We start from the raw sequence: 26,651 nt of genomic DNA, 5'->3' as shown, positions 1-26,651 counted from the left end.
ACCACAGTGCTGGCGGCCACGTATGTCTTCATTCCACTCACAGCACGATGGAAGAAGCTCGTAGGGACACACGCACTGCAAGACAAAAACCTGGCATCTCCACCGACCAATGAAAACGCCGGAATACGATCACATGATCGGAATGCTGCGCCTCCGTGCTGTTGATTCGTGGAAAAATATAAAATATTGTGTTATGTGAAGCTCAGGAAAAATGAAATCGAGAGATCGTTAATTATAGGGGGCGACGTCATTTTGTCAATTTGCCGAAAACGTGACAGATGTGACCTACGAGGTTTTTCCACACTTCGTGGGAATTCATTTAAGCAGATTTTTCTTTTTTGCCATAGTACGGACATTTTTCTTTTTCCTACCGGACAACTATGGGGCCCTGTAATTGTGTAAAACTAAAATGTGTCATATTGTCAACTGCTAGAGGTTTACCCGTCGTCACGCATGTGCGTTAGACAGGTAGGTGATGCCACCACAAGCCCGGGTGCTGCCTTCTGCTAACTACCTGGAGAGGAGTGCGAGACAAGATTTGTGACAACTAACTCTGCCCCTTCCGCATACAACGAAGACTGGAATACCCGACTGCTGAGGGGCGACCTGAAATTGTTAATATTATCGTTAAAGATCACCACACATTTTTTTTTTTTTTTTATATTTTGACAAGTAACGGCTTGGTACCCCAAAGTGCTGTAGTTGTCACCAGACTGTTATTCCTCAGACGACCGCACCGTCTAGTATTAAAAGTCTTTCTTTGTATGTCCGTTATACTACAGCAATCTCAATTTCATATTTAAATATATATATATATATATATATATATATATATATATATATATATATATATATATATATATATATATATATATACGTTTACAAAAATATCCACCCATTCCATTCTTCTGTACAATTTACTTTACTCTAGAAGAAATGCCCTTTTTAAATATTGATCAGTAAGCGAGGGCACCTCATCCGTTGACGATCCTGTGAGTGATGGCGCCCGGCAGCGTGTAGAGCAGCAGTGCGATGAACAACGTCAGGATGAGGATGATGAACGCGATGATGATGTATTTCTTGTAACGTCCCCAAATTAAATGGAAAAAGCACTTGAATGGATTCATGAACCACGAAAACGAAGTGTCTGGACGCCTGAAAATAAAAAAACAAAAATGTTTTGTTGTAATAAATTAAAATAAATTGAACTACAATATGAATCACACCCGAGGAAAACTCGTTTTGTTTTTCTCAGACAAGTAACATAACCGGATTACACACTGTGTTCCGCTTCAGCCTTGTGCTAAACTCGTTTCAATTTACCCCTAAAATAAGCGATACTCAAACCCCCCAGAATGACAAACCAAAAAAACAACCAAACAGAATTTTAGAAGTTCTTGAGGACCAAAAACCATTAAAGCACCTCATGTCCTGCCAGTCCTATGAAAACAAGACGGTGCTGCGGGAAAATGTGAATCATTGTTAAGAATGTTAAAAACACAAGACCACCAAAGATGGACGTAACCACTCGATTCCATGGCCTCAGAGACCCCCAAAACATACTCAAGTAGGCCCGGGGACAGAAAGAAAAAAATGAAACTCATAAGCCAGATCAGGACAAGCAGTTGACAGTTTTTCACTTGGAGATCCTGCTGTAGGAAATGTGAAGAATGAAACCAGCATCGTTAGCGGAGTTTCTCTTTAGGAGAAAATAACATTCAATAAGAAATAAAAATCCGTTCGTTCCTTACTTGGGCTTTTCAAGTGGTTCTGGCTCATTGCGAGCTTTTCCAACGGGACTTTTCTCAGCCTCCTCAGCTGTCAGAAGGTGAAACTCAGCCTCGACTTTACCCTGCGTTCATAAAGCATACAAATGTAAAACATCCACAATAGACAAAAAATACCCAACCAGTTCAAACCTTTATAGACAATAGAAAGTATACACTGATCACTTGTTATGATCTAAACAGAGTTCCTTCTCTGGCGTATCTACCTTAATAAAAGGATGAGTGTCTGTGTGTCTGGTCAGTTGCTAAGTCTCTGTGATTCCAACAGATGGTGCATTACAAATATTTGTAGTAATAAAACATGGTGTATCAAATACATGTACAGTAATAAAATGAATTGCATTTAGCATTCCAACAAGTGGTGCATCACAAACATTAACCCTGTTTTTGAAAATCCTCCACCAAATGGCACATAACAGAGACATAGGCATTGCGCTTGTTATTCCAACAGATGGCGCATCACAAACATTAACACTGCCTTTACAAATGTCATAGCAAGTGGCATATAACAGAGACATATATGTTGCATTTATCAATTAAAGAGATGGCACCTCACAACCATGAACAGTTTTTACAAATCCCATGCCAAATGGTATATAACAGAGATACATGCACTACATTTGTTATTCCAACAGAAGGTGCATCACAGACATTAACACTGCTTTTACAACTGCCATAGCAAATGGTGTATACCAGAGGCATGTGCATTGCATTCATCATTCCAACAGATGGCTCATCACAAACATTAACCCTGCATTTACAAATCCCATACCAAATTGGTATATAACACGAGACATAGGGCTTGCATGATGCACTTTAAATGTTAACACTGAGTTCTACGTTGATTACTTAGACTTCAAACTTAGTTGTGTAGCACAGCTCGGGTTTTTATATTCTTTTTCTTTCATTTTTCAGTTTGAATTATTTATTATGATTGTCAATATTCATCGGTTCATTTATTATTTACTCATTATGTTTCATGTATTACTATTTTTACTTTTGTTTATAATTGGTTTTTGCGGTTTCTTTAAATGTTTTTGTGTTCCCTGTGTTTTGGTAGTTGACCCCCCTTCCCCCAAGAGGTGGGGCCACCTGCCAATCACCACCAGGGACCGCCCTCCATGCTAAAAATCTTGAGGGCCTCCCACAGTTCATCACTACAAACCACTCCCCCAAGCCCCATAAAAGGAAGGCTGGAAGGGGGAGTCCTTTGCGGTTCATTGACAGAGTTCAGTGTGTGAGTATTGCTATTTTCATTGGATTTTTCTATCTTCATTGACTCTTTTTGCTTCTGCCTTAGGATTACAGCTTATTTATTTTATATTGTGGCTTGTTTGTTTTTGGGTTGCAAATAAATCCTCCAGGTTGAAATCTAAGACACACGTACTGTACACAAAAACTGGAGATAGTATTTGAAACGAGAGAGGAGCAGGAGAGGAACGTGAGACAAGATTTCTGACAATTTTGCTGGCTCAGAAGATCAGAATAATCAAAGTCAAAAGCTAAACCCAGAAATCAACATCGGAAAGAATGAAGCAAAAGTCGCAAGCCAGGAATCAAAGTGATCTTTCATCAGAGCCAAAATGCGATCAGAAAGTCAGTTAGAATACTCTGTGTTGAAACAAAACGTGTCGATTATTACAGTGACATCATTGCCACGCTATTCTGTTTGTTTCTTCAACTTCTTCGCTGCAAGTCGAGGCGTCAGCCAAACGTACTTTAAAAACGAGGAGCTCGAGTTCACAACTGGAGGTCCACTGCAATTACAGGTTTTTGCTGAACTAAAAACCAGTTCTGTTCAAACAAAAACCTGCAGGCACTGCAACCCTCCAGAACCAAACTTGTCCAGGGTGGCGGTCAGTGCCCGGGGTAACGCGGTACAAAGTCAAGCGTCACTGTAATTTATTTATATTTCCCAGCAATGAAGTAGCACAGCATGAAACAGTTTAAATTCCGGGAATTACATTTCCACTTCCCGACGAAACGCAAGTAACGAAATTTGAATTATCCATCAGATGGAAACAATTACCGTAAGTTCGCCAGATTTTGAAAACGGCCACCAGCCTTTCACTCGTTTCTGCTGAAATATCGAGATTTTTTCATTTCCTGGCCTCATGAGATCCGGAGAACATCCTTTTGCAGATTTTGTTCCTCGTGGAAATCCATGGAGGTCCAATTCAAGAGTACCTGGATAATTAAGAAAGAATTCAAATTAGGAGGTTTTTGAGCAAAATACGTTGATTGGCACTTTCAGATTGTTCTGTGACACACTGGCACCCCGGACTGTTCCTCCCTTGTACCATGAAGCTGCTGGTTTACCTGTGACCATCAGACGGAATGAGAAGGTTCAGGAAATAAATCAGCAAATGAATAACCCATCCTTGATCATATACACTCACCGGCCACTTTATTAGGTACACCTCTTTGTTAATCAGCCAATCACATGCCAGCACCTCAATGCATTTTGGCCTGTAGACGTTGTCAAGATGACCTGCTGAAGTTCAAACCAAGCATCAGAATGGGGAAGAAGAAAGGGGACTGAAGTGACTTATGAACGCAGCATCATTGTTGGTCTGAGGATTTCACAAACTGCTGATCTACTGGGATTTTCACGCACAACCATCTCTAGGGTTTACAGAGAATGGTCTGAAAAAGAGAAAAATATCCAGCGAGTGGCAGTTGTCTGGGCAAAAATGCCTTGTTGATGCCAGAGGAGAATGGCCAGACTGGTTTGAGCCAATAGCTCAAATAAGCACTCGTTACAACTGGGGTGTGCAGAAGAGCAGCTCTGAACACACAACACACCGAACATTGAAGCAGATGAGCTACAGCAGCAGGAGACCACAGCGGGTGCCACTCCAGTCAGCTAAGAACAGGCAACTGAGGCTACAATTCACACGGGCTCACCAAAGTTGGACAACAGAAGATTGGAAAAAACATTGCCTGGACTGATGAATCTCGATTTCTGCTGTGACATTTGAATGGTAGGGTTTGGCATCAGCAACACGAAAGCTTGGATCCATCCTGCCTTGTATCAAAGGTTCAGACAGGTGGTGGTTTGATGGTGTGGGGGCATTTTCTTGGCACACTTTGGGCCTAATAGTACCAACTGGGCATCATTTAACTGCCACAGCCTACCGGAGTACTGTTGCTGATAATGTCCGTCCCTTTATGACCACCGTGTCCCTATCTTCTGATGGCCACTTCCAGCAGGATAACGGGCCATGTCACAAAGCTCAGATCATCTCAGACTGGTTTCTTGAACATGACAAGTTCACTGGACTGAAACGGCCTCCACTGTCACCTGATCTCAGTTCAGTAGAGCACCTTTGGAATGTGGTGGAATAGAAGATTTGCATCACCATGGATGTGCAGCCGACAAACCTGCAGGAGCTGTGTGATGCTATCATGTCAATATGGACCACAATCCCCGAGGAATGTTTCCAGCACTTTGTTGAATCTACGCTATGAAGAATTACAGCAGTTCTGAAGGCAAAAAGGGGGTCCAACCTGGAAACTAGCAAGGTGTACCTAATAAAGTGGCCGGTGCGTGTAATTCCTTATTGAAAACACGTTCACCTTACTGTCTTTACTGACTCGGAGTGCATATTTAATGAATGGGACTGGAAGATAAACTTAGTCAACATAAGCCAAGGTCAAAGCTGGAAATCCAACCAATCAGAACGAGGAAACTGAAATCGCTAACCAATAATCGAAGACCAACGACAGAAGCAAAGAATCTAAACACCAGGAGGTCAAAGGCGGCATTTTTGTTTCACACACATGTTGTAACAAATAGGAGGATCTGGCATGCCAAAAGTAGGCCAATCGCTAGTGCCCCCTAGTGCCCACTCACCTCCCTAAACGTTAAGGTGGCTAATAGAAGCAAAGGCCTGTCATGAGAAGGGCTGGATTCTTGAACCTCATTGCTTTTACTGCTTTAGACACCAGTCTGAAGAACCGTTTTTGGGGCCGCATCTCACGTTTCAAGGGGCGTGGTCTCTGGGGTCGCGACATCAGTTTCATCGGCATGATAGGGTAAAAGGTCAGAATTTGCACCAGGCTTTATCTAATGTACAGATAAACCCTTTAAACACAAAAAACTCTCTCTTTCCTAATTGCTCTTCATGGTTTTCATTTGCTTTCCTGATTTTCGACTTTGATTTTTTTTCCCCCTCTCACAAAATCTCAAGTAAACTCACCAACTCCCCAGCGCATTTGAATCAACTGCCAGGAACTGTGGGACACTCCTGCCTTTATAGAGCTGAGGGCAGTCCCTGGCAGTGATTGGCAGGTGGCCCCGCCTCTTGGGGAACCACCCACAAGGCACATAAAAAAGACTTATAGAAGAAACCACAAACAAAGGAATAATGCAAATAATTAACAGAAGTAATGAACAAAGAGGACATAAAACAAGCAATTGAACGTCGACTGAAATTTAACCTTCACCTGCTGTCATATTCACATTTTAGATCTCCAACTGACTCTGTATAGATAAAGGATGCATTTATTTTTATATTTTTTCCATCGTAGTAAACTTACTAACAAACTTACCCAAAAAGTCATCGGCAGAAAGCGTTTCAAAGTCCCAGACCTGCAGCACGAGCTCTGCTGGAATTTTGCGTTCCGTCTTATCCAGCGAGAAGATGTTTTCCCTTTTGCTCACCACGAGCTGTTTTTCTGCCGGCAGGTAGTTGAAGGGAAAAACGAAGCGCCAGTTAAAGTTGCCCTCACCCGTCAGGGAATTGTAGTGCACGTCGGTTTCCTGTTTGTCGTTTTCCAGCCCCTTCAGCCACCTGTTAAAAAAAAAAAAAATTAAGATGAGGTGGGCATTTCAGGTGGTAACGGTATAACGGTATATAGAGGGACTGGCATCCCAACAGGCACCCCTTGCCTGGGTGGGATTCCATAATGGATGGATGTGGATGGACACAATGGTAACTGCTTCCCAGGGCCATATAATCTCTCTTGCAGAACTCCCATTTGTACACCCACAGAGCATACTGGGAGCTGTAGTCCTGTTGGACAGCCCTGTTGGGGTATTTGGGTGCTGCCAAGGGGAACTGCAGGGGAACATTACTGCTATTTTGAGGGGCTTCCACCTGGACCCTGAGTGCAATGCTGTGGCACCGGAAGTACTCCCAGGTCTGGCATAAAGAGTCTGGAGGCAGCAGACAACACTTGAAGAGGAGGAGAAGAAGAAGGTGCTAATCTGAGTTTGCTATGATGCTGGAGTGACTTTAACCCTCTCAAGGTGATATTGTGAAATAAATAACTTTTGATTTAATAATAACAATAATTTATAATAACAATTCTTTACATTTAATCAAAGTGCTTTTCATAGGGAGTGAGGAGCCACTTCAGCCTCCTCTAACGTGTAGCATCCACCTGGATGATGTGATGGCAGCCATTTTTGTGTCAGGATACTCACCACACATTAGTTGTTAGGTGGTGAAGGGGTGAGAGAGCGAGTCAAATCAGAGACAGGGGATGATTAGGGGGCCCAGAATGACCAGGCCTTGGAGGCCAATTAAGCCAGGACATCAGGGTACACCTTACTCTTTATGAAGGATGCTCAGGAAACTTTTATGCCCACAGAGCGTCGGGACTTTAGTTTTACATCTGAAACGTGGCGCCATTTTTATAGCACAGTGTCCCCATCACTGCACTGGAGCAACGGGATCCACATTCAGACCCCATGGTAAGTTTCCCCCTGCTGGCCGCACCAACACCTATTTCCACAGCAACCCAAGCTTTTCCTTAATGATCTCCTGTCCAAGTCCTGGCCGGGTCCAAACATTTAACCTCGAATCTGTGATGTTCGGCTGAATTGTGCCTGGTGTTTGGGGGGCTAACGCTGGAAAGCCGCAGGTCTCACTCCCTCTGCCCAAAGAGATCTCACTACGGCGTGCCATTCAACAGCAGTGCAATCCTGCAGTGGAGCGTCCATGTTTTGTTTGACGTGTGCATTCAAACTACCCATCAGCCATTGTGAACGTGTTTGTAGGACGTCAACTTCTATTTGCTGCGGTTATGGCGTAATTTTCAAACTGCCTTGACGCAGGTAAGAACTAAAGTGAAGCATTTTCAAGACAGAAATCAGGAGACCCTCCTTCATACATGGACATGTGAACAAGCTATGAGAGTCAAAGAGCTAAAGTGGAAACGTTGACTCCCTGTAAAGAGTTTCTGAATGAGAATTTGGGTCAATGAACCCAACGAGCTTGATGGACTGACTGGTCTCCTCTTGTTTGTTCTTAAATTCCAGATATGGAGACTCCAGATTGCACTAGCGTGCGCGAGCGAGTGAGTGAGTGTGCTGCTCGTGTTTGTTCAATGGCACCCTGACCACGTCCTGCCTCATTCCTGAGTGTGAAAAGTGTCAGCTCCCAGTGACCCTTAAGAAAACCGATACAGAAGATGAAGAAAGGGGCATCTAAAATGATCTGACAGCTCACCAGATCTGACACCGGCTTTCAAAAAATTGGGGAAATGTTGGAAAAAAGCAAGGAAAGTAAAAACGCACCCTTTGACGTAGATGTCACTCGACTGCTGCCCCGTTATGAAGTTGACGTCTTCCAAAATGACGTCTTCGGTGTTCCAAATGATTATCCTGAGTTCGTACCTTAAAAAGGGAAATAAAAAATACAAAACGGTCAACAGCTGAGGTAGGAAGGATAGATATGGCAACCTACCGGAGAATCGATTTCTAGTTATTTTTCTACAATTCATAATTTATACAGATCACTATGCAGTGATCTCGACCTCTGAAATGTTGTTCAGATAAAAAGAACAAGCAGGCCACCACTGTCATGTCTGACACTTAACAGAAAGTCACCGTCAGTCAGTTTTAAACGATTCGTAACCTGAAGGAGTCCCCCACCCAGCGATTGACATTTATTTTTACTATCTGTTCACTTTCTCCATGTTGTTTGTGGTAATGGCCAAGAGAGGAGCTCGTTCAAGCAGAAAAACATATAAAGGGCACCGCCATGTTGTGAGACAAGCAAGGTCAGGAAAAAAAATTGGCTCAAAGATGACCGAGTCCATACTGGAAAAGACTAAGACTTACCCTTTGGGTTTGCGTGGAGAAATGTCAACAGATGGACCAGGAGGTGGCATGTCCATTGGAAACATATCCACCCACATCTGCAGCTGCCCCTGAAATCCACATGGAAAAGGAGATCATGATGGCAGCCAAAGAACAAACACATGTTGAGAGTCAAATCTGCTCCAATGCTCCAGACAAACAAATTGGAAGATTCCCTTTGTGAGTAATAAAGTATCTTTATACTATAAAATGCCTTTTAATCTGAATATCAAACGATTTGTCACCTAATGCCTAGATATTATATAGAGTCTGACCAACTATCTGTTCATCTGCTTCTCATATGGTGCATTTTATATTAATTTATTACACAGAATCTTTGTTGTCTGTCCATGTTTCTAATTATCCCCAATATCTCTAATATAGTGCCTTTCAAATTGATCTATGTATATAGTGTCTTTCATAAACATCTGTATGTGGACTGTACTCTTCATACAGTATCTATCCAATTATCTACCCTATACGCTACTTTTTATATTTATCTATCTATAATATAGTGCCATTCACATCTGTCTGTCTGTTATATAGGGCCTAACAGATAGATAGATAGATAAGAAAGGAAAATGTCATAGATTGACAAATCTATCTATCTAATAATAATAATACATTTTATTTGTATAGTGTCTTTCATGTCTATCTATTATATAGTCCCTTCTGATATCTGTCTTAAATTGAGTGCCTTATCTGTCTATCAGTAATAATAATAATAATTCTATTTATTTAGTGCCTTTCATGTGTATCTATTAATAATAATTTTACAGTTAAATAGTACCTTTCACTATCTATCTGTCTATCTGTTATGTAGTGCCTTTCATGTCTATCTATCTAATAATAATCTCATATATATTTCTCTTCCACTTCAAAACCGGTCCCGCCCACACGCAGCCGACATAGCATTTCTCGATTCCTATTCGTCCTCTTCCATAGGTAACTCAACCTCCTGGCCACGGACCATACGGTTTTAAAATACACGGGCAGATTTATCACCAGATCTCTCCACTATACGTTAACACTTCTACCTCTCCAGGATATGGACAGTTGTATGTTTTTGACACGGCGCAAGCTACTGCAGTACGCTTACAAAATAAAGCAAACTCTGCATGCAGCGAAGATGTACTTCTCTCCAGTTAGATTCCATGCTCAGAACCATCAACCCCTTAAATCATACAAACACATGCATGAAATTATTCAGTCCAATCCAACAGCATCTGTACGAATGGTTTTCAAGGAAAACCCCAGGCAGGATTTACGACGATATAATGCCCCGACATGTCACACCGATGTTTCGTTGGAGAAGATGGCGAACCCCCTGCCGAAAGGGACATTTGCATCTATCCCAGAGGCAACTCCTGTAAACAGATTTCCACGCTCAATAAGAATTGCGATCCCCAATTTTATTCCCCTACGGAGACATTGGCTGGCACAAAAATTTACAACATGTTCCCGATAAAAGAACCGCCAACCGAATCAGGCTTACTCAATGCCAATTTTACGCGTACAGATTATCAATGAGGAATACATTTAGTATTTTGCACTCCAGCGGCAAACTATTCCAACAGTATGTCGTAGATGCGTATGTTAAAATAGAGGGTGCGCGTCTCAACTATCTCAGATTACATCAACAAGATCTGCACGTGGAACAATACAAAGGACTATCAGACGCACTGCAAGCAAATGCTGAAAATAACAACTTAGATGTAGGCAAAATGATCATATTACCGTCCACATGTCCAGGAAGTCCAAGATACATGCAACAAAACTATTGTTGCACTTGGCTTTTTCAACGGTTAGATCTTTCGACTCATTATCTGTCATCTCCAACAAAACACCTAATCACAACCGCGTCTTTCAAGAAGTATTTCTTCTTGATTTCTGAATTCCTTTCTCATCGTTTTCCATTCCTATTCTTACACCGCCGTATGCTACGGTGGGCGTTGACTAGTAATAATAATAATACTACATTTTATTTATAGAGTACATTTCCCATATCGGTTGTATAATGCCTTTCATGTCTGTCTAGTTATCTCTTATATAGTGCCTTTCACATCGCTCTCTCAGGTTTGTGCTGCCCCATCAGAATTTTTATGGCAGAAACTCTGCTGGATAAGGCCAAGCATTTGAGCCAAACGTCTGCCCTACGCTAGACTGGTTCACCTGATCCATGCCGGGTTTGTCCTTGTTATAAAGTGTTCTTGTTTCAATGTGCTCTGGAATGAGTTTGCACCCAACATCTGGGATTTCATTCCAGCGGTGAAGAATCTTTAACGCAAGGTGTTCATACGATTCCACTTCTTCATCTACAGCCAAAGAAGAAATAAAGAAAAGACTTTAGAGTTTTTACTGGGAAACATTGTGCTGTGCCAGTTTTAGTTTAACTACTGGTACTAAAACATGTCACACATATTATAAACCGAGGAATTTTGGTTCCAAAACAGTAAAGCAGAACTCCGTGGCCTCCAGATCTCGGTAAAGCACGAGGGAGATGAAAGGGAATGACCTGAACATAGCACAGTGTGTGTGATGGGCATTAAGACTCGCTTTACTGATTTGATTCTATTGTGTCACCCGTTTAAGTGAATCGATTTATGTGATTCTTTTGATTCATCAACATGATCCAAGCAGACACCAGGAAAAGTCTTTCCCTTGGTGGGGGAACCCTTTAGGTGAATTGCAAATATGTAATCAAATAATCCACACATATATCATGACAAATGTTAAAGCATGTGTGGGCAAAGTCAGTCCTGGAGGGCCGCAGTGGCTGCAGGTTTTTGTTCCATCCCAGTTGCTTAATTAAAAAACAATCCTTGTCAATAATTTAATTTCATGGCTTGCTAGTGCTTTAACTCTACCATGTCAAGTCATTCTCATATCCTAGATTTTCTTCTCCTTTCTAAGGAGATCATCCAAATGATTTGAAGTCTAAAACGAATGAGTAATTCTCAGTCCTTCACTTTTTTCTCTTCACTTTCCTTCCAAGTATTTAATTAAACCCAATAGTGCCTGATAAATACACACAGAGGTGTTAAGGGTAACTAGCTAAATGGTATCGCTGGTCTCTTTTGTCATTTGTATGCTATTGCTAATTAGGAGCAATTAAAAACCAACACTACAGCTGTTTAAGACTAAAATAAGCAATAAGGGTTCAAAATCTTAACGAGCGAGACAACTAAAGTGAAGCAGAAGTGTTACTTGAGCAATAAGACCTTCTTATTGAGCAAATGGGTTGGAACAAAAACCTGCAGCCACTGCGGCCCTCCAGGACCGGTATTGAGGACCCCATGTTAACGTATATATTAAAGTATGACGCCATAGCGAAATATGCTTAGCTAAAAATAAGAAAATGAGTCAAGTTTGTAACTCTACTCAGCTGCATTTAGCATCAGCATGCTAAAGAAAAGCCATTGGTATTGGGATTTGCTGCGTAGTTTACAAGCTACCTGAGAGTCGTGCACTTAATTTGGTTCAAGAATCGAATAAACGAGAATCGCGTGACTCATTTATAGGATTAATTCTGTTCGAGAGTTAAGTGAACAAGAATCGTGTGATCCAATCACAGGCTTGATTCAGCTTAAGAATCAAGAGAACAAGAATCATGAGACTTGTTCATGCATAATGATTCAGTTCAGAAATCAATTGAATGAGAATTGTGTGAATTGTTTTCAGGTTTGATTTGGTTTGAGAATCAAGCGAACGAGAATCATGTGACTTGTTTGCGGGTAATCGAATTGTGTGACCGATTCACAGGCCTGATTCAGTTTAATAATTAACTGAATGAGAATGATGCGACTTGTTCACAGGATTGATTCTGTTCGAGAGTCGAGTGAACAAGAATCGTGTGACTTGTTTGCAGGTTGTATTCAGTTCGAGAATTGGGTGAACGAGAATTCACAGGGTTGATGCAATTTAAGAATTAAGTGAGACTTCTTTGAGGGTAATCACTCCTTTCAAAGATCAAATGAAAGAGAATCGTGTGACTTGTTCACAGGATTGATTCTATTCGAGAGTCAAGTGAAAGAAAATTGAGCAACCTGTTTGCAGGTCTGATTCGATTCCAGAATCAAGTCAATGAGATTCATCCGACTTTTTCACAGGTAATCACTCAGTTCAAAAGTCAAGCAAACGAGAATCAAGAGAACAAGATGACTTGTGACTTGTTGAAGGGTAATGATTCAGTTCAGAAATTAAATGAATGAGAATTTTGAGACTCATACACAGGTTTGATTCAATTTGAGAATCAAGTGAACAAGAATCCTCTAACTCATTTGCATCTTTGATCTGGTTCAGGAATCAAGTGAATGAGAATTGTGTGAATTGTTTGCAGGTTTGATTCTTTTTGAGAATCAAGTGACTTGATCACAGGTAATGATTCGGTTCAAGAATCAAATGAATGTGAAATTTTGTTACACATTCACGGTTTTGATTCAGCTCGAGAATCAAGTCAACAAGAACTGCAAGTTTGATTCGGTTCAGGAATCAAATCAATGAGAATTGTGAGGACTCGAACGGAATGTTAGGGTGTCACCCGGGCTATCCCATTTACTTGAAAGGGAAAAACACAAAAGAACTGAAAATAGCAGGCATTTGATAGTGAAAGGGTTAACAAAGGCAACGTTCTAGACGTTGGCTTCAAATTGGTAGGCTCTGGAGAGAGCCTGGAAGGTGACCCTCAGACGTGCACGTGTGACACATTCTTTTGCAGGTTCAATTTAGCTCAAGAAACAAGTGAACGAAAATCCTGTGACTAGAATGTTCGGTTATAAAGCATGATATGTAGAATGCAAGTCAACAGAAAATAGCTTTTATAATGTACAAGTCACAAGAAGGGTTTCACGTGGGGCACAAGTGGAGTATTCAGGAAAAAAAGATTGATGGGCTTTGTTGGGCTGAATGGCCGTTTTTCGTGAAAATTGTTCTGATGTCCTGAGAGGATTTCTACGACAGAACACAAAGACTCTCCAACTGCTATGAGCTGCAGTAATGGTTGTGGCAATTCTAGTTTGATGTTATCTTGCTGTGAGAAGGCATACATACCATCTTCGATAAAAAATGTCTTTCCTGTGAACACTTTATCGCCGATGATGATCTTTCCCGGTGATAAATGGGGACCATCCAGCATGTGATCCTTACATAGTCTGCTCAGAAGTTCCGTGGGCTTCATTGTGTCTCTCCAAGCATTGTAGCCATCACTGTTAAGAAGGATTATACAATTTAATGAGCTGCAACATCTGGATAAACAGCATTAATGTGCACCTAAAAAAATGTCAGAGTGACATACATGGCATATTCCTTGGCCAAACCACATGTGGCTCGGTGTTGTGTGTAAAATCGGTTCTCGAGGTCGATCTTGGTCTCTCCAATCAGATCATCAGTCCCGATCATATCGTAGTCATAAATCACAACAGAAAGTAATGACTCCATGGGAAACGTGGCTTGCATCTCAAAAGACCTAAAATGAAGATGATGATTTACTACCTGTTTTTGGTCACTGTAAATTACAAATGGTTAGGGTTATGGAGGAAACTTATAAAGTCAAGTTATACAGAAGAGGTCACAACCTGAATACCTGAAAATAAAACTAACTAATACTAAAGAGTTTTTACACCTGCAGAATGAAGTGAAGCAAAGTCTTTAGATTTGTTGCGAGTTTCTGGGTGACAATGTGAACCAAAATCTGGCACAGGCAAACATCCATACCAGGAGATCCAAAATATTACAGATACCCTCAAGTGCAGAGGAATTGAACAAACCTCTGGCACTCTCATAATTAGTAGATGCTATAAACTCAGTTCAGAGTGGGAATGCAGCAGGCCCTGATGGCTACCCTACAGAATTTTATAAACAACTAGCTGTGGCCCCGGCCGGGCTGGAGCCCGGCCGGGACGCTAGGAGGACGTGAGGAGGGCTTGTGCCTCCTCCAGACCGCGAGGCGTCCGTCCTGGTTCTGTTGGGGCCACGGGTTGAGGGCATGGAAGCCCTTCCCTGTAGGGGCCCGTGGTCACCGCCAGGCGCGCCCAATGCCGGTTTATCCCGTCGCGGTTGCCGGTTGGGGCTGGAGCCCGGCCGGGACGCCTTGGAGGACCGGAGGAGGGCGAGTGCCTCCTCCAGACGGAGTGGGGGCGTCCGTCCTGGTTAGGCAAGGGGCCTCGGGTACAGGGCTTTGAAGCCCAGCCCTGTAGGGACCCGTGGCCACCGCCAGGCGGCGCCCCGGTGCCTAATTATCCCGGGAGCCCGGCACTTCCGCCACACCAGGAAGTGCCGGGGGGAAGACTTTGTGTGGCACCCGGAGAGCTGCCAGGAAGACAGCCGACACTTCCGCCACGCTGGGCGTGGCTAGAGGCGGAAGCACCTGGGGCTCATCCGGGGCATTATTTAAGGGGCCGCCTCCCTCCAGTGATTGGTGGAAGTCGGGTGGAAGTGGACTGAGCAAGAGGAAGGACTGGAGGCGGCGAGGAAGGCACAAGAGACTGTGGGCCTGGACTTGGGGAAATCGGTGCGAGGAGGCACTGGGGGTGCACGTGAGCACGTATTGTAAATAATATTAGTGTAAATAAAAGTGTGTGGAGCAAAGTATGCTGTCCGTCTGTCTGTGCCGGGGCCAGGCTTCACACTGTGTAAACCCGTGCTGTAAAAAGCCTGGGCTCCTAGAAACCATGGATTCTGGCACTTCAATCAATCACATCGGCTGTGTATTAGTGGCTCCTCGTTGGTTTTGTTTTGCGGACAAGTGCTCGCCTCTGTGGTCTATCAGTGGCTAAGCGAGCTTTTCTCTCCTCAGAGGTTTCGGTTTGCTGATGTGTTTGCCTTGCTTGTGTATTAGCAGCGGCGGTTTCACTTTGGCGACAGTCGCTTTCCTTGAGCTTCAAGCTGTAGCCTCACACTTCTGGGCCGGACAGACAAACAGACACACTTCCACGCGTAGATGCTTATATATAAGATTCTCATTTAAGTTATCTCCCCTTTTATTAGCAAAAAATATATCAGGCAACCAGTACCAGTCAAAGCCCATATGGAGCCCTAGGTGGGTTTGATTGTACTCTTTGGAATTCATAGAGGAAGCTGAATGATCAAGAGCATGTGCCACTTAAGTCACTTAAGGAGGAGTCCATAGCATGGACACAGCATGCTGTCAGTGTAATCAGACTTTGAAAATCTGGCCCCCCTCTTTATCTACAGTAGAGCATGTGTACCTTGAATTACCAAAGTGAGACCCCTTGGTGCCCACAGCAATCAAAATTATTAGACTGTAAGAACTGGGGGGGGGTCCATCTCAGTCTCCGCAGTGTGCCCCTTACTCACTATAGTGTGGATATTACAGAAATGTACAGAGCAACACAGACAGGGCCCCTCGCTGTAGGATCGCACTCCCCTTAACTTTTAGAAACAGCTCCCCTTGGGTATAGGCGCCCACCGATGTCTAATGGATTATTGACCAGCAACCAAAACACAAAGGTGCAAACCAAAAATCAACATAAAGTTCAAAAAATAGATGAAAAGCAAAATAAGTCAAGCACTCGGCCTACTTAGAGGAAAAATAAAATGAACACTACACACCTTGTGATAATCTCAACTCACGCCACAGCCATAATTACCCTGGAGGCTCCTGTGATGATCACGATTGTGTGGCCTGTAATTTGTGTCACATAAATAATAAACTGGAAAATTAAAATAGACAGCAGTTGTCCTCAAAGAAGTTCCAAACCATTAAATCTACGAAAATGAATGTGGGCTATGACACCGAGGGATAACTGAGAATGCAGGCACCACCATACAGAACAAACTTTTTGAAATCAACACAAATATCAAAATTAGAATCTACAGGCACAAAAACCCAAAATAACACAAAAATATGTGCATAAAAGGGCATCATTATTACAATAGCGGGATAATGTAACTGGGATATCAGTGCCATTTTGTGGAGTATTTGACTCACGTTGTTATGCTTGGGTTCGTTATTCATTTTTTAGCATCAGCTGTTAATGTTGAGCAATTGTTTTGTAAGCGGTTGATTCTGAACCTTCCATTAGTTTTTTGATTTAACATTTACTTTTGTTATGAATTATTTCATACTATTGTACCAGGTGGAGTAGTGGCTCTAAGGTGGAGGATCTGCACTGGTATCTGGAAGGCTGCTGGTTCAAATCCTGTTACTGCCAGAAGGGATCTTACTCCTTTGGGCCCTTGAAGAAGGCCCTTAATCTGAAAATTGCTCCGGGGGTGCTGTGCAATTCCTGACCCTGGACTCAAAAAGACAACTTCCCCTTTGGGGATTAACACAATATACCAAAACAAATTTTCAGTGCCATCTTACTATAGCTGCTAGTTTGTCTTCCCTTTGTCGGGGCAGCTCCCATGTTGTTAGGGGCGTGTCCTCAGAGGTCATGACCTGCATTAATGAGACCATCAGACCATTTCTCCATCCAAGTTTCACGGATTTCAAAAACCTGTTTTGATTGGTCGACTTTGTGAGGAGTTATTCTCTCTGCCAATTTTTTGGGTTCGATTTTTGCTTCTCGATTTGGTTTTGACTCTGTATGGTAGATCTTAAGGTTTTGACCCTTTGCTGACTCTGACTACGTCTGTTCTTCTGGTTTTCCTTCAAAGGGAACCCCAATACAGATATGTGGTCTGCCGGACCATACCTCGGGCACCACTGTTTATATGGAGTGCTACGCCATGCAGGCTTTAACGGTGTTCCACAAATCTACGCAGTATTGCTAACAAATTTCTTAAACAATTTCCAGCTTCTACCACTCACCAGTAAACTTTTTTTGGAGAGCAGGATTATTATCAATGAAGCTCAGTAGCCACTTTCGACACTTAACAATAAACCAACCTTCACTCATTTATCTTTACACACCTTCCAAAAATGGGATTCAGCTGCTTGGGAATGTAATTGTCTCTGTCTTTAATTTCGGTTTTCCCGAGTCGGAGTACGATATATGGATCTGATTTGCCATCTGGGTCTGCAGGGTGAAGATTGGAAGCCTGTAAACAAAAAAAAAAAAAATAAAAATACAAACCACAACACTGCGGTGGGTTGGCACCCTGCCCAGGATTGGTTCCTGCCTTGTGCCCTGTGTTGGCTGGGATTGGCTCCAGCAGACCCCCGTGACCCTGTATTCGGATTCAGCGGGTTAGAAAATGGATGGATGGATGGATAAACCACAACAATTAGGGTCAAGACCAGAAAAAAACTTTTAGAAAACCCGATTCTTTGAACAAAAGAATGACTGGCAAAAAAAAGAGTTTTGGGATCCGCAAACTCGGATAAGCAAGTGAGTTTTTTCGAACAACCTTTAGTCATGCTAGATATTCTAGAAAGAGGATTATGTAAGTAACCAGGAGAGGAGACAAAGGACAAAAAAAGAAGTCAAAAACCGGGAAGTCAAACGGATTGATACCAAAGCACGAATGCAAGAAAAAAAATTGCAAAAAGACAGAAAAAAGGAAATTCTTTGAAGGAATATCACAAGACAAAAAGATTTGTTTAGAAAAGCATCAGCGTGGATAAGGAAGTGACTTTATTTACTGCACAGCTTTAAACTCCAACAATTAACTAGTTAGAGGTTATGACCTCAGAAGAAACACCCATTGGAAGTGGCGCCAACCATATCTATCCAAGATGGTGCCATCAGCTGTAAAAATAAAAATAATGAAAACAAAAAATAAGATTTATGCTCAGATTGGCCAACTGCTGTTGCTCATCTTGTCATTGAGCCACTTTATGTGACTGAAAGTCGCTGCCTAGGTGACATTTACTGATTGGGTGCCATATTTCCAGCACAGTCTTGCTTGCCCCCTTTTTCTGACTGCCAGCTGCATGTGGCACTATATGTAGGGTTAATAACTTTGACGAGTTTAGCCACAACGTTGGCCCATTTTCTGTTCTGTTGTGGTATGTAAAACACGAGACATCAGACAGACACACTTTGCTTCTGTTTGTGAGGTCCAAAGGCCCGGCCTTCCTTATTCTTCATCACTGCCTTCTCTGTGTTGCACTCCCAGATGAGCATTCATTGGTTGTCAGCTCTCACACCCGCAGATCCCGACCCCTCAGCTAAAGACAAAATCAAACTTGTTTAACAGGCATGTCACATTACATGACTAACATCATGGGAGTTGCTCTGCCAACTGCCTCTGACTCGCTAAGATTATGTAAACTGTAGGTGCCAGGAAGGAGCTACAGGCAACCAGGCAGGGGTAAATGAAAGATTCTTACCCGGCCAGTAGGACATAATGGATGGACCAGGAGAATGGGCTCACCAGGAGCAGTTAATTCCCAAACACGACACTTAGCAGTGTTCCTCTGGGCTGAGCCCGATTAGGACACCCACAGGGTGGCATGGCATTTTGGGGTCTTGAAACACAGCACTGTCGAGATCTTTGGGGACCACCAGAAGGTGCTACCAGGGAAAGGGGTGCCTTGGTTTTTGGCATGACCCGGATGTCTTGGGCAAGAGATTGGAAACAGTTCCCAGGTCGATTTTAAAAGAGAGCCCACCACCTCACTCAAATGAGTCAAAATTGAGAAGCAGTGGGCAACGATCTCTTGGAGGTGGAAGGTGAATTGTGTAGTGGTGTGTTTTGCTGTTGCTCTGGAAGGAGTTTGTGACAATCATTTATTTGAACCTGGAATTGTGCTGGGCATTACTGTGTCTGTGATTTGGTGCCACATTGCGACCCCTTGTGGTTGCAAAACGATGACTACGACTGAAAATTGTTGGAAAAGTCGAGGGATGTGACATAGCAGTAGTGGCAGATTGATTATTCACAGAATTACAAGTTCAGTATAACACCTTTAAATTCTTTGTGTCATTAGTCAAAGGTCACGATCTATCAGGACCCCCACTTGGAATCATGGTAGAGCTATCCTAACGACAGGTGAATTACCTGGACAATGATCATAACAAAAAAAAGATGGTAACAGTGCATCTCTGATTGGGAAACTAATTAAAGATTTAGAAATACAAAGAAAAACGTGTAACAAAATGAAATAAGTTGTGCAATCGTGACTCCAAGTACTTACAGAAACAATGTAGACTCTTATGAGAACTTTCACCGGATGGTTTGGGGGCATCCCCTGTAGAACTCTGAACTGCCCCACATCTGCAGTGATGTCGTCAGCATCAGGACACTTTGACACGCAGAATCGCCCCTATGAAATGTAAAAAGATTGTCATTGATATTAGAACAATGTTGATGAGGACAGGCCATTCAGCCCAACAAAGTGCGTTGATTCCATTCACCTAACTCTTCCAAAATAACACGTAGTAGTCAAGTTTTGAAGGTCCCTAAAGTCCTCTTCTCTGCCACACTCATTGGTCACCTTTTCCAAGTGTCGTAGTTCTCTTTGTGAAGAAAAAGTAAGAAAGACAAAGCCAATCTAATTTGCATACAGTGAAAGCAGATTCAGCGGGTGTATAAACCTTTGCAGCACCCTCTGGTGGCACCCACGGAACCCATCATGACCCACTGGTGTCCATTTGGGTATCGAGGAGCAGGGCTGCTGTCCTGTAGTGTATTAGGGAAAACTATAGCCATGTTCCATGGTCTTCCCTGGTCCGTTCATTGTGCTGGGTAAAGGTCACTTCTCCATGCCATCTAGGATGCCAACACACTTTTCATATTGATGGCATTGCCAGCCAATCTCTGGCAGAGAACATAAAATGGTCTGTTTTTCCATCATCCTGGCCAGGTAATGGACCAGGACCAATCCAGCATGGTCTACTAGCCCATGGGTGCTGTCCATCACGCCCCATAAGCTAATAAGTTAGTGGAACGTGTCTGCATGGGTTTCCTCCGGGTGATCCGGTTTCCTCCCACAGTCCAAAGACATGCAGTTTAGGTGCATTGGCGATCCTAAATTGTCCCTAGTGTGTGGGTGTGTGCCCTGCGGTGAGCTGGCGCCCTGCCCGGGGTTTGTTTCCTGCCTTGCACCTTGTGTTGGCTGGGATTGGCTCCAGCAGACCCCCGTGACCCTGTAGTTAGGATATAGCGGGTCGGATAATGGATGGATGGATGTTCTTTATGTTCAACTGTATCCCTGTGTGAGAACAGAATTCTCGCAGATTGTAGGTAGACAGCCAGAAGGAAATGTGAACTGTTGGACAGAGAGGCATGAAGGGCATGGAGTGTACGGTCCCAGTGTATGAGCCAACATATAATAATAAATAATAATTCTTTCCATTTATATAATGGGTTGGTGCCCTGCCCAGGGACTTGTTCCTGCCTTGCGCCCTGTGCTGGCTGGGATTGGCTCCAGCAGACCCCTGTGACCCTGTTTTAGGATAAAGCGGGTTGGATAATGGATGGATGGATAGATATAGCTCTTTTCTCACTACTCAAAACACACTCTACGCATGGACGATCCGGGATGTGAACCCACAATCTTTTTGAAGCAATAAAGAAAGTTTTAAGAAATGTAACCTAGAAACTTAAGCCTTAAACATCTTCAACAAAAACTTTCCTTTTCTTTGTAATATCAATTTTTCTCTTTATTTTTTTGTGTAAATTGTTTGGTTTGAATTTCACTAAACATTTAAAATGAAGACACTGTAGGGCTGTAGAGTCTCTTTTTGGAAAGGAGTCATACGAACTGCTGGAAGGCCTTTCAATTAGCTGTAGTTTGGAATACTATCGCAGCTACAGACGTTCACAACAGAGATTTGCTTGCTTCAGGGAATCTGTGGCTCAAACGCACGGTGACATTATGACTACGTACGTCTGTGGTGACGCACAAGACGGCTGCTTTAATCTAGAAGCTCCAAACTCATCAGCAGAAGTCGGCATCTGAAGCGTCTGCTGTAAATGTGTTACTTGATGCATGAGAATCTATGCCCACTCTGCTGAGGATTAACCAATCAAAACACAGCACCCGTTAGAGCCCGCCCCCTCAACTTTGACTAGGAAAATGACGTATTGCAAGTTGAGTGATGTGCCATTGAAAGAAATAAATAAGGGGATAATTAAATTAAGCAACACAATACGCACATCTGTTTATGACACATTTAACTAGTTATGTTCATCTACGATTTTAAGTTCACATTCACAATCTACCTATCAATTTGCATACTTGATTATTTAATTTTTTTCTGAAATATTCCTTAATAGAAAACTGTGGAAAAAGAAAGTATTTAAATACAGTTACATTTTAGAAAAATGCAAATTAGCTTGTAAAAAAGTCACCAACCTTAAATTTCCCAACAATTCTGTCCTCATGAATGCTGCTGTCTTCTTCGCTCGCTTTGCCCCGTAGCAAATCGAATGTTTTAACCCAATCGTCAAAATCTCCAAACTCCGTTTCCAACTCTTTATCATATATCTAAAAAAGTGGGGAAAAAAAAGGAAAAGAATGTTCACAAACAGCAATTTTTAAGGGTAAAATTTGGGTCACCTGCTTTACTTTGTCACCTGTATGTTCCTCCCTGTAATCATCCCTTCCTTAGCCATACAAATTATACACTTATTGTTTTTGATATTTTGTGTTCTTTTAATACTAAAGGAGGAAGAGTGTCGAGATAAACCCATATTTTAACCAGCAGGAGGCACTACCTGTTATGTACGTTTTATTGTTTTTTTTTTCTCTTTCTTTGTATGCTTAATTTTTCATACTTTTATGTCGATTTTGTCTTTTATTGGTTATGTATTGTATCTTTAAGTTTACTTATTGTCCTTGTTCCTCATGAGTTGAGTCCTGGCGTCACCACTCCTGAGTCCTCCTTCTGGCCTTTTTATGTAAGCTGAGAAGGCTCAGGAGTTGGGAATCATTCATTTTTGGTTCTGTAAGGCTTGTGTGCCGTTTGGATTTCCTGCATTTCTGATCTGATTTTTCTTGCTTCGTAATGGATTCCAATTTTGGATTCTGTTTTAGGACTCGTTTAGGATTCTGCCTTTTTTTCGCTCTGCTGAGATTCTTTCTGTATTTTTATAAGTAAAGCGTTCATTTATAGAGCTTCTTTGCTTGCCCATTGTTTTTAATACAAGCTGAGAGTTTACAGTCATCCTTGCTCTTGTGGAACTTTTGTCGTATGTTTGGAACTTGTAACCTTAGTTTTGAAACTTGATCCCCTTTTGTTGACAGAAGCAGAGAGTTACAAGATCTTATAAGGTCCTGAGAGTGTAGAGACAGGAACGGTCAGTAGGGAGGGTCATCATTAGAGTGTTCACAGTAGTGGGAGCCCAGGAGCTAATTACTGGACTGGATGGAGGTCAGTGAGGAACCACCTTAGAAGTCCTCCAGGGGTCAGAAATATGGAAGTAATATGGAATCCAACTACCCAACGGAGAGGACAGAGCATCAAGTGCAGAAGCAAATGGGTCTACCAGAGGGAGCTCTAGACAAGATCACTGGGTTTTTACACAGCAGACTGGTTTCCTGGTTTTACAAACCTCAGATATTTTCTAGGTTACGATTTTCATTGCCTTTCCTAAAAATATTTACACATTGTTAGCAGGGTTTAACCCCAAAATTCAGAATATGAACTTAGTTTGTGTCCACAAAATGTTATTTAATGGATGATTTATTTCATTGTCTTTTCAGCAACATCAATTTGTTTACGGTGGCACTGCTAAATTTGTGGAATGGTTGTTGACGCATTGCTAGGGAAATGACCCGGTAGTTAGCAGCTGTGACACCACAGGGTCATGGATATAAAGGCCACAACCACGGCTTCCTATTTTTATGAATTTGTACAGAAAAAAGAAACAAAGAATTTGCTGTATATTTATTTTTTGAGAGATTTTATCGTGTTATGCTTTAGCCAAGGTTCGTCCACAGGCGAATGTTTACATTTCTTTTTTCTGCCTTTTTCTCTCCGCTTGTGTGCATTTGTTATTGTCGTTTCTGCTAATGTTGCTCTGTTCGTTTATCATTTAGTAGATGTGTATAATATATTTTATACTTTGGTTATTTGTGAATGATTTATTTATTATTTGGTTTCTATGCGTGTGACTGTGTTCTACTATATTCCTTGTATTGTGTGAGTGGATCCTCAGGAGGCGGGGCCGCCATTACCTCACCATTAAGGGACCACTACATCCTTAGAAAGCCTTTAAAGGCAGGCTGGTTTAGTGAGTTCCATGCAGTTTGCATGTTGTGTGAGAGTTTTGCTATTTCACCGAGTATCTGATCTTCCATTTTTGTTTATTGGATTTTTTTGTATGGCTCTGAGGCTAAGGATCTGTGTTGGTATCTGGAAGGTTGCTGGTTGACAGAAGGGATCTTGCTCTGTTGGGCCCCTGACCTGAATATTGCTCCAGGGCACTGTATAATGGCTGACCCTGGTGCCAGCATCACATCCCCTTATGCTTTTTGACTTTGATTTGTTGTTTTTAGTTTTGATGGGTGCAATGGCATCCTTAAAGATTTAGATTGGCCTAGAAGAGCAGGGTGGCGATCATTTTCCCTTTCGTATCATTGCTTTGTGGTTACTCCTTTTGTTCATCCCTTCCCTGCGTTATCTGTTGGTATTTTCTCCACTATGCTTTCTTTTTGGGATCAGGTGAAGCCTGAGAATCCCCCCCTACAGGTAGATTTAAAATGTACATTTACATGAACCGATAGATTACGAGGTCACTGAGCTCTTTTGTAAACTCTGTCCTTTTACTAAATACACACATTTAATGCCTCCATAGTGAACAAGCCCATTCCTGTTGTGTTAAGCCCCACACCATCTCCTGTCTTGTGCTGCGAGGTTAGGCACCCCCACCCGCAACATGACCCTAAATTACATACTTTTAGATCTAATGTGTTGATTACCTGCAAAGTCGCCAGTTTGGTGTGACCATGAGTGCCTGTCCTTCTTAGCGGCTTTCGTTTGCCTTCTCCATCTTCAATTACTACGGAAAACTGGTCAGGAGGTCCTTTCACTGTGGGCACAATTAATGCAATTTTAATTAAATATCAATCCATTTTCTCCATTTTTTTTATTTACTTAAGTTATTTATTGTCATTTGGTATGATTTAACCCTCTGGGGACTGAGGCTAAAATCTTGATTGAGTTCTTGATGAGGGAATTGGCCAACTGTGATGCACACAGGCAGTTAACGCAGCTGCGGATAAAAGGGGTCTGAGGGCACAATCGTGGGAATAGAAGGAAAAAACGAGAGAAAGAGACGGGTGAAAACGAGAACATTAGAACACTCGAGACGAGAACAGGCCATTCAGCCCACCAACACTTGCCAGTCCTGTCCACTTATTTCTTCCAAATAAACATCAAGTCGAGTTTTGAAAGTCTCTAACGTCTTACTGTCTACCGCACTACTTGGTCGCTTATTCCAAGTGTCTATCATTCTTTGTGTAAAGAAAAACTTCCTAATGTTTGTGTGAAATTTCCCCTTCACACGTTTCCAACTGTGTCCCCATGTTCTTGATGAACTCATTTTAAAATACAAGTCTCGATCCACTGGACTAATTCCCTTCATCATTTTAAATACTTCAATCATATCACCTCTTAATCTTCTTTTGTTTAAACTGTAAAGGCTCAGCTCTTTTAATTTTTCCTCATAACTCATCCCCTGTAGCCCTGAATCAGCCTAGTCGCTCTTCTCTGGACCTTTTCTTGTGCTGCTATGTCCTTCTTGTAGACCAAAACTGCACCAAGGACTCCAGATGAGGCCTCACCCGTGTGTTATAAAGCTGGAGCAGAACCTCCTGTGACTTGTACTCCACACATCAAGGCGCTATATAACCTGGCAGTCTGTTAGCCTTCTTAATGGCGTCTGAACACTGTCGGGAACTCAATAGCTTAGAGTTCACTATGACTCCTAAATCCTTCTCATAAGGTGGACTCTCGATTTTCCGACCACCCATTGTGTATTAAAATTAAGCAAAATTAAGCAAAAGGCAAGGAGAGAGGGAACAGGAACGAGAACGTCGAGACCAAGGCAAAGAAAACCGTTATGATATTTACGTTTAATAGCTGGAAATGGCCATCGTGGTACCAGTCTGTAATCGGCAGAATGTCTGACCGCAATCAGACGCACTGCAGTTCGCGTCTCACCCGTATGGTTTTTTAGGCGTATTTGCATCTCAGGTGAAAAGCACCTACTGTGGTTGTTACAGTCTGTCTGTCTGTCTGTCTGTCTGCTGCATATGTGAAACAAGTGGGCTCCCCCTTAAAAAAATGAAATGCATCTAAAACATATTTTAAATAAATACATTTCTATCTGTATGAATATATTTTAAAATATATTAAAAAATGACAAGGAAATGTGTTACAATATCTTGAAGTATACTAAAATATATTGTAAAATATATAAATTACTGCCATTTTAATATACTGCAATATATCTCCAAAATATAAAAATATATTTCTTACAATGAAGTATTTTAAAATACTAGGAATAATATACTGTGCATTTTTTAAAGAGTTTATACTTGTCATTGTTGAATATTGCAGTCTATGTTTAAAATATATTACCCTAAAATTGAAAAGTGTATCCAATGGCTGCCTCACAGGAGTTTTTTATATTGCGATATCCAAACTACACTGTGAAACAGTACAAATTAAAATCTAAACTTATCCTTAGGCTATTACAGTTAATAATAAGGTTGACCCTGGCGGACTTGAACCAACTTGAAGTACTTTTAGGGAGTTAGAAGAAGTTCAAAATGAACTGGGATCACTGGGAAAACTGGACTGAACTGGCTCCACGTTAAAAGAGTAATCCACCAAGGGTCTGGTCACGCAGTATAGTGTACATCTTATACACACAGTCTGTTTGGAAATGTTTTCGTTGGAATATTTTATATGTTT

General features: G+C 42.0%; 1 protein-coding gene across 3 annotated transcripts in view; it reads right to left on the bottom strand.

Moving 5' to 3' along the window:
* Positions 1-644: 644 nt before the first annotated feature.
* The window catches only part of fer1l6 (fer-1 like family member 6), a 103,985-nt gene continuing 77,978 nt past the window's right edge, over positions 645-26,651 (bottom strand). For all 3 annotated transcript variants that reach the window (XM_039738573.1, XM_039738575.1, XM_039738574.1), the window contains 13 exons: positions 24,653-24,762; positions 22,085-22,216; positions 19,922-20,050; positions 17,753-17,880; positions 14,171-14,341; positions 13,927-14,081; positions 11,050-11,192; positions 8,860-8,948; positions 8,314-8,412; positions 6,342-6,583; positions 3,817-3,974; positions 1,752-1,852; positions 645-1,155 (listed from right to left, as the gene is read on the bottom strand). In XM_039738573.1, the coding sequence (XP_039594507.1) occupies positions 975-1,155; positions 1,752-1,852; positions 3,817-3,974; positions 6,342-6,583; positions 8,314-8,412; positions 8,860-8,948; positions 11,050-11,192; positions 13,927-14,081; positions 14,171-14,341; positions 17,753-17,880; positions 19,922-20,050; positions 22,085-22,216; positions 24,653-24,762 (1,838 nt within the window). In that variant the 3' untranslated portion in view covers positions 645-974. The remainder of the gene's footprint in view (positions 1,156-1,751; positions 1,853-3,816; positions 3,975-6,341; positions 6,584-8,313; positions 8,413-8,859; positions 8,949-11,049; positions 11,193-13,926; positions 14,082-14,170; positions 14,342-17,752; positions 17,881-19,921; positions 20,051-22,084; positions 22,217-24,652; positions 24,763-26,651) is intronic.

This window comes from Polypterus senegalus, chromosome 16 (assembly GCF_016835505.1).
Source record: "Polypterus senegalus isolate Bchr_013 chromosome 16, ASM1683550v1, whole genome shotgun sequence".
Taxonomy (NCBI): Eukaryota; Metazoa; Chordata; class Cladistia; order Polypteriformes; family Polypteridae; genus Polypterus; species Polypterus senegalus.
This window is presented reverse-complemented; position numbering and strand designations above follow the sequence as displayed.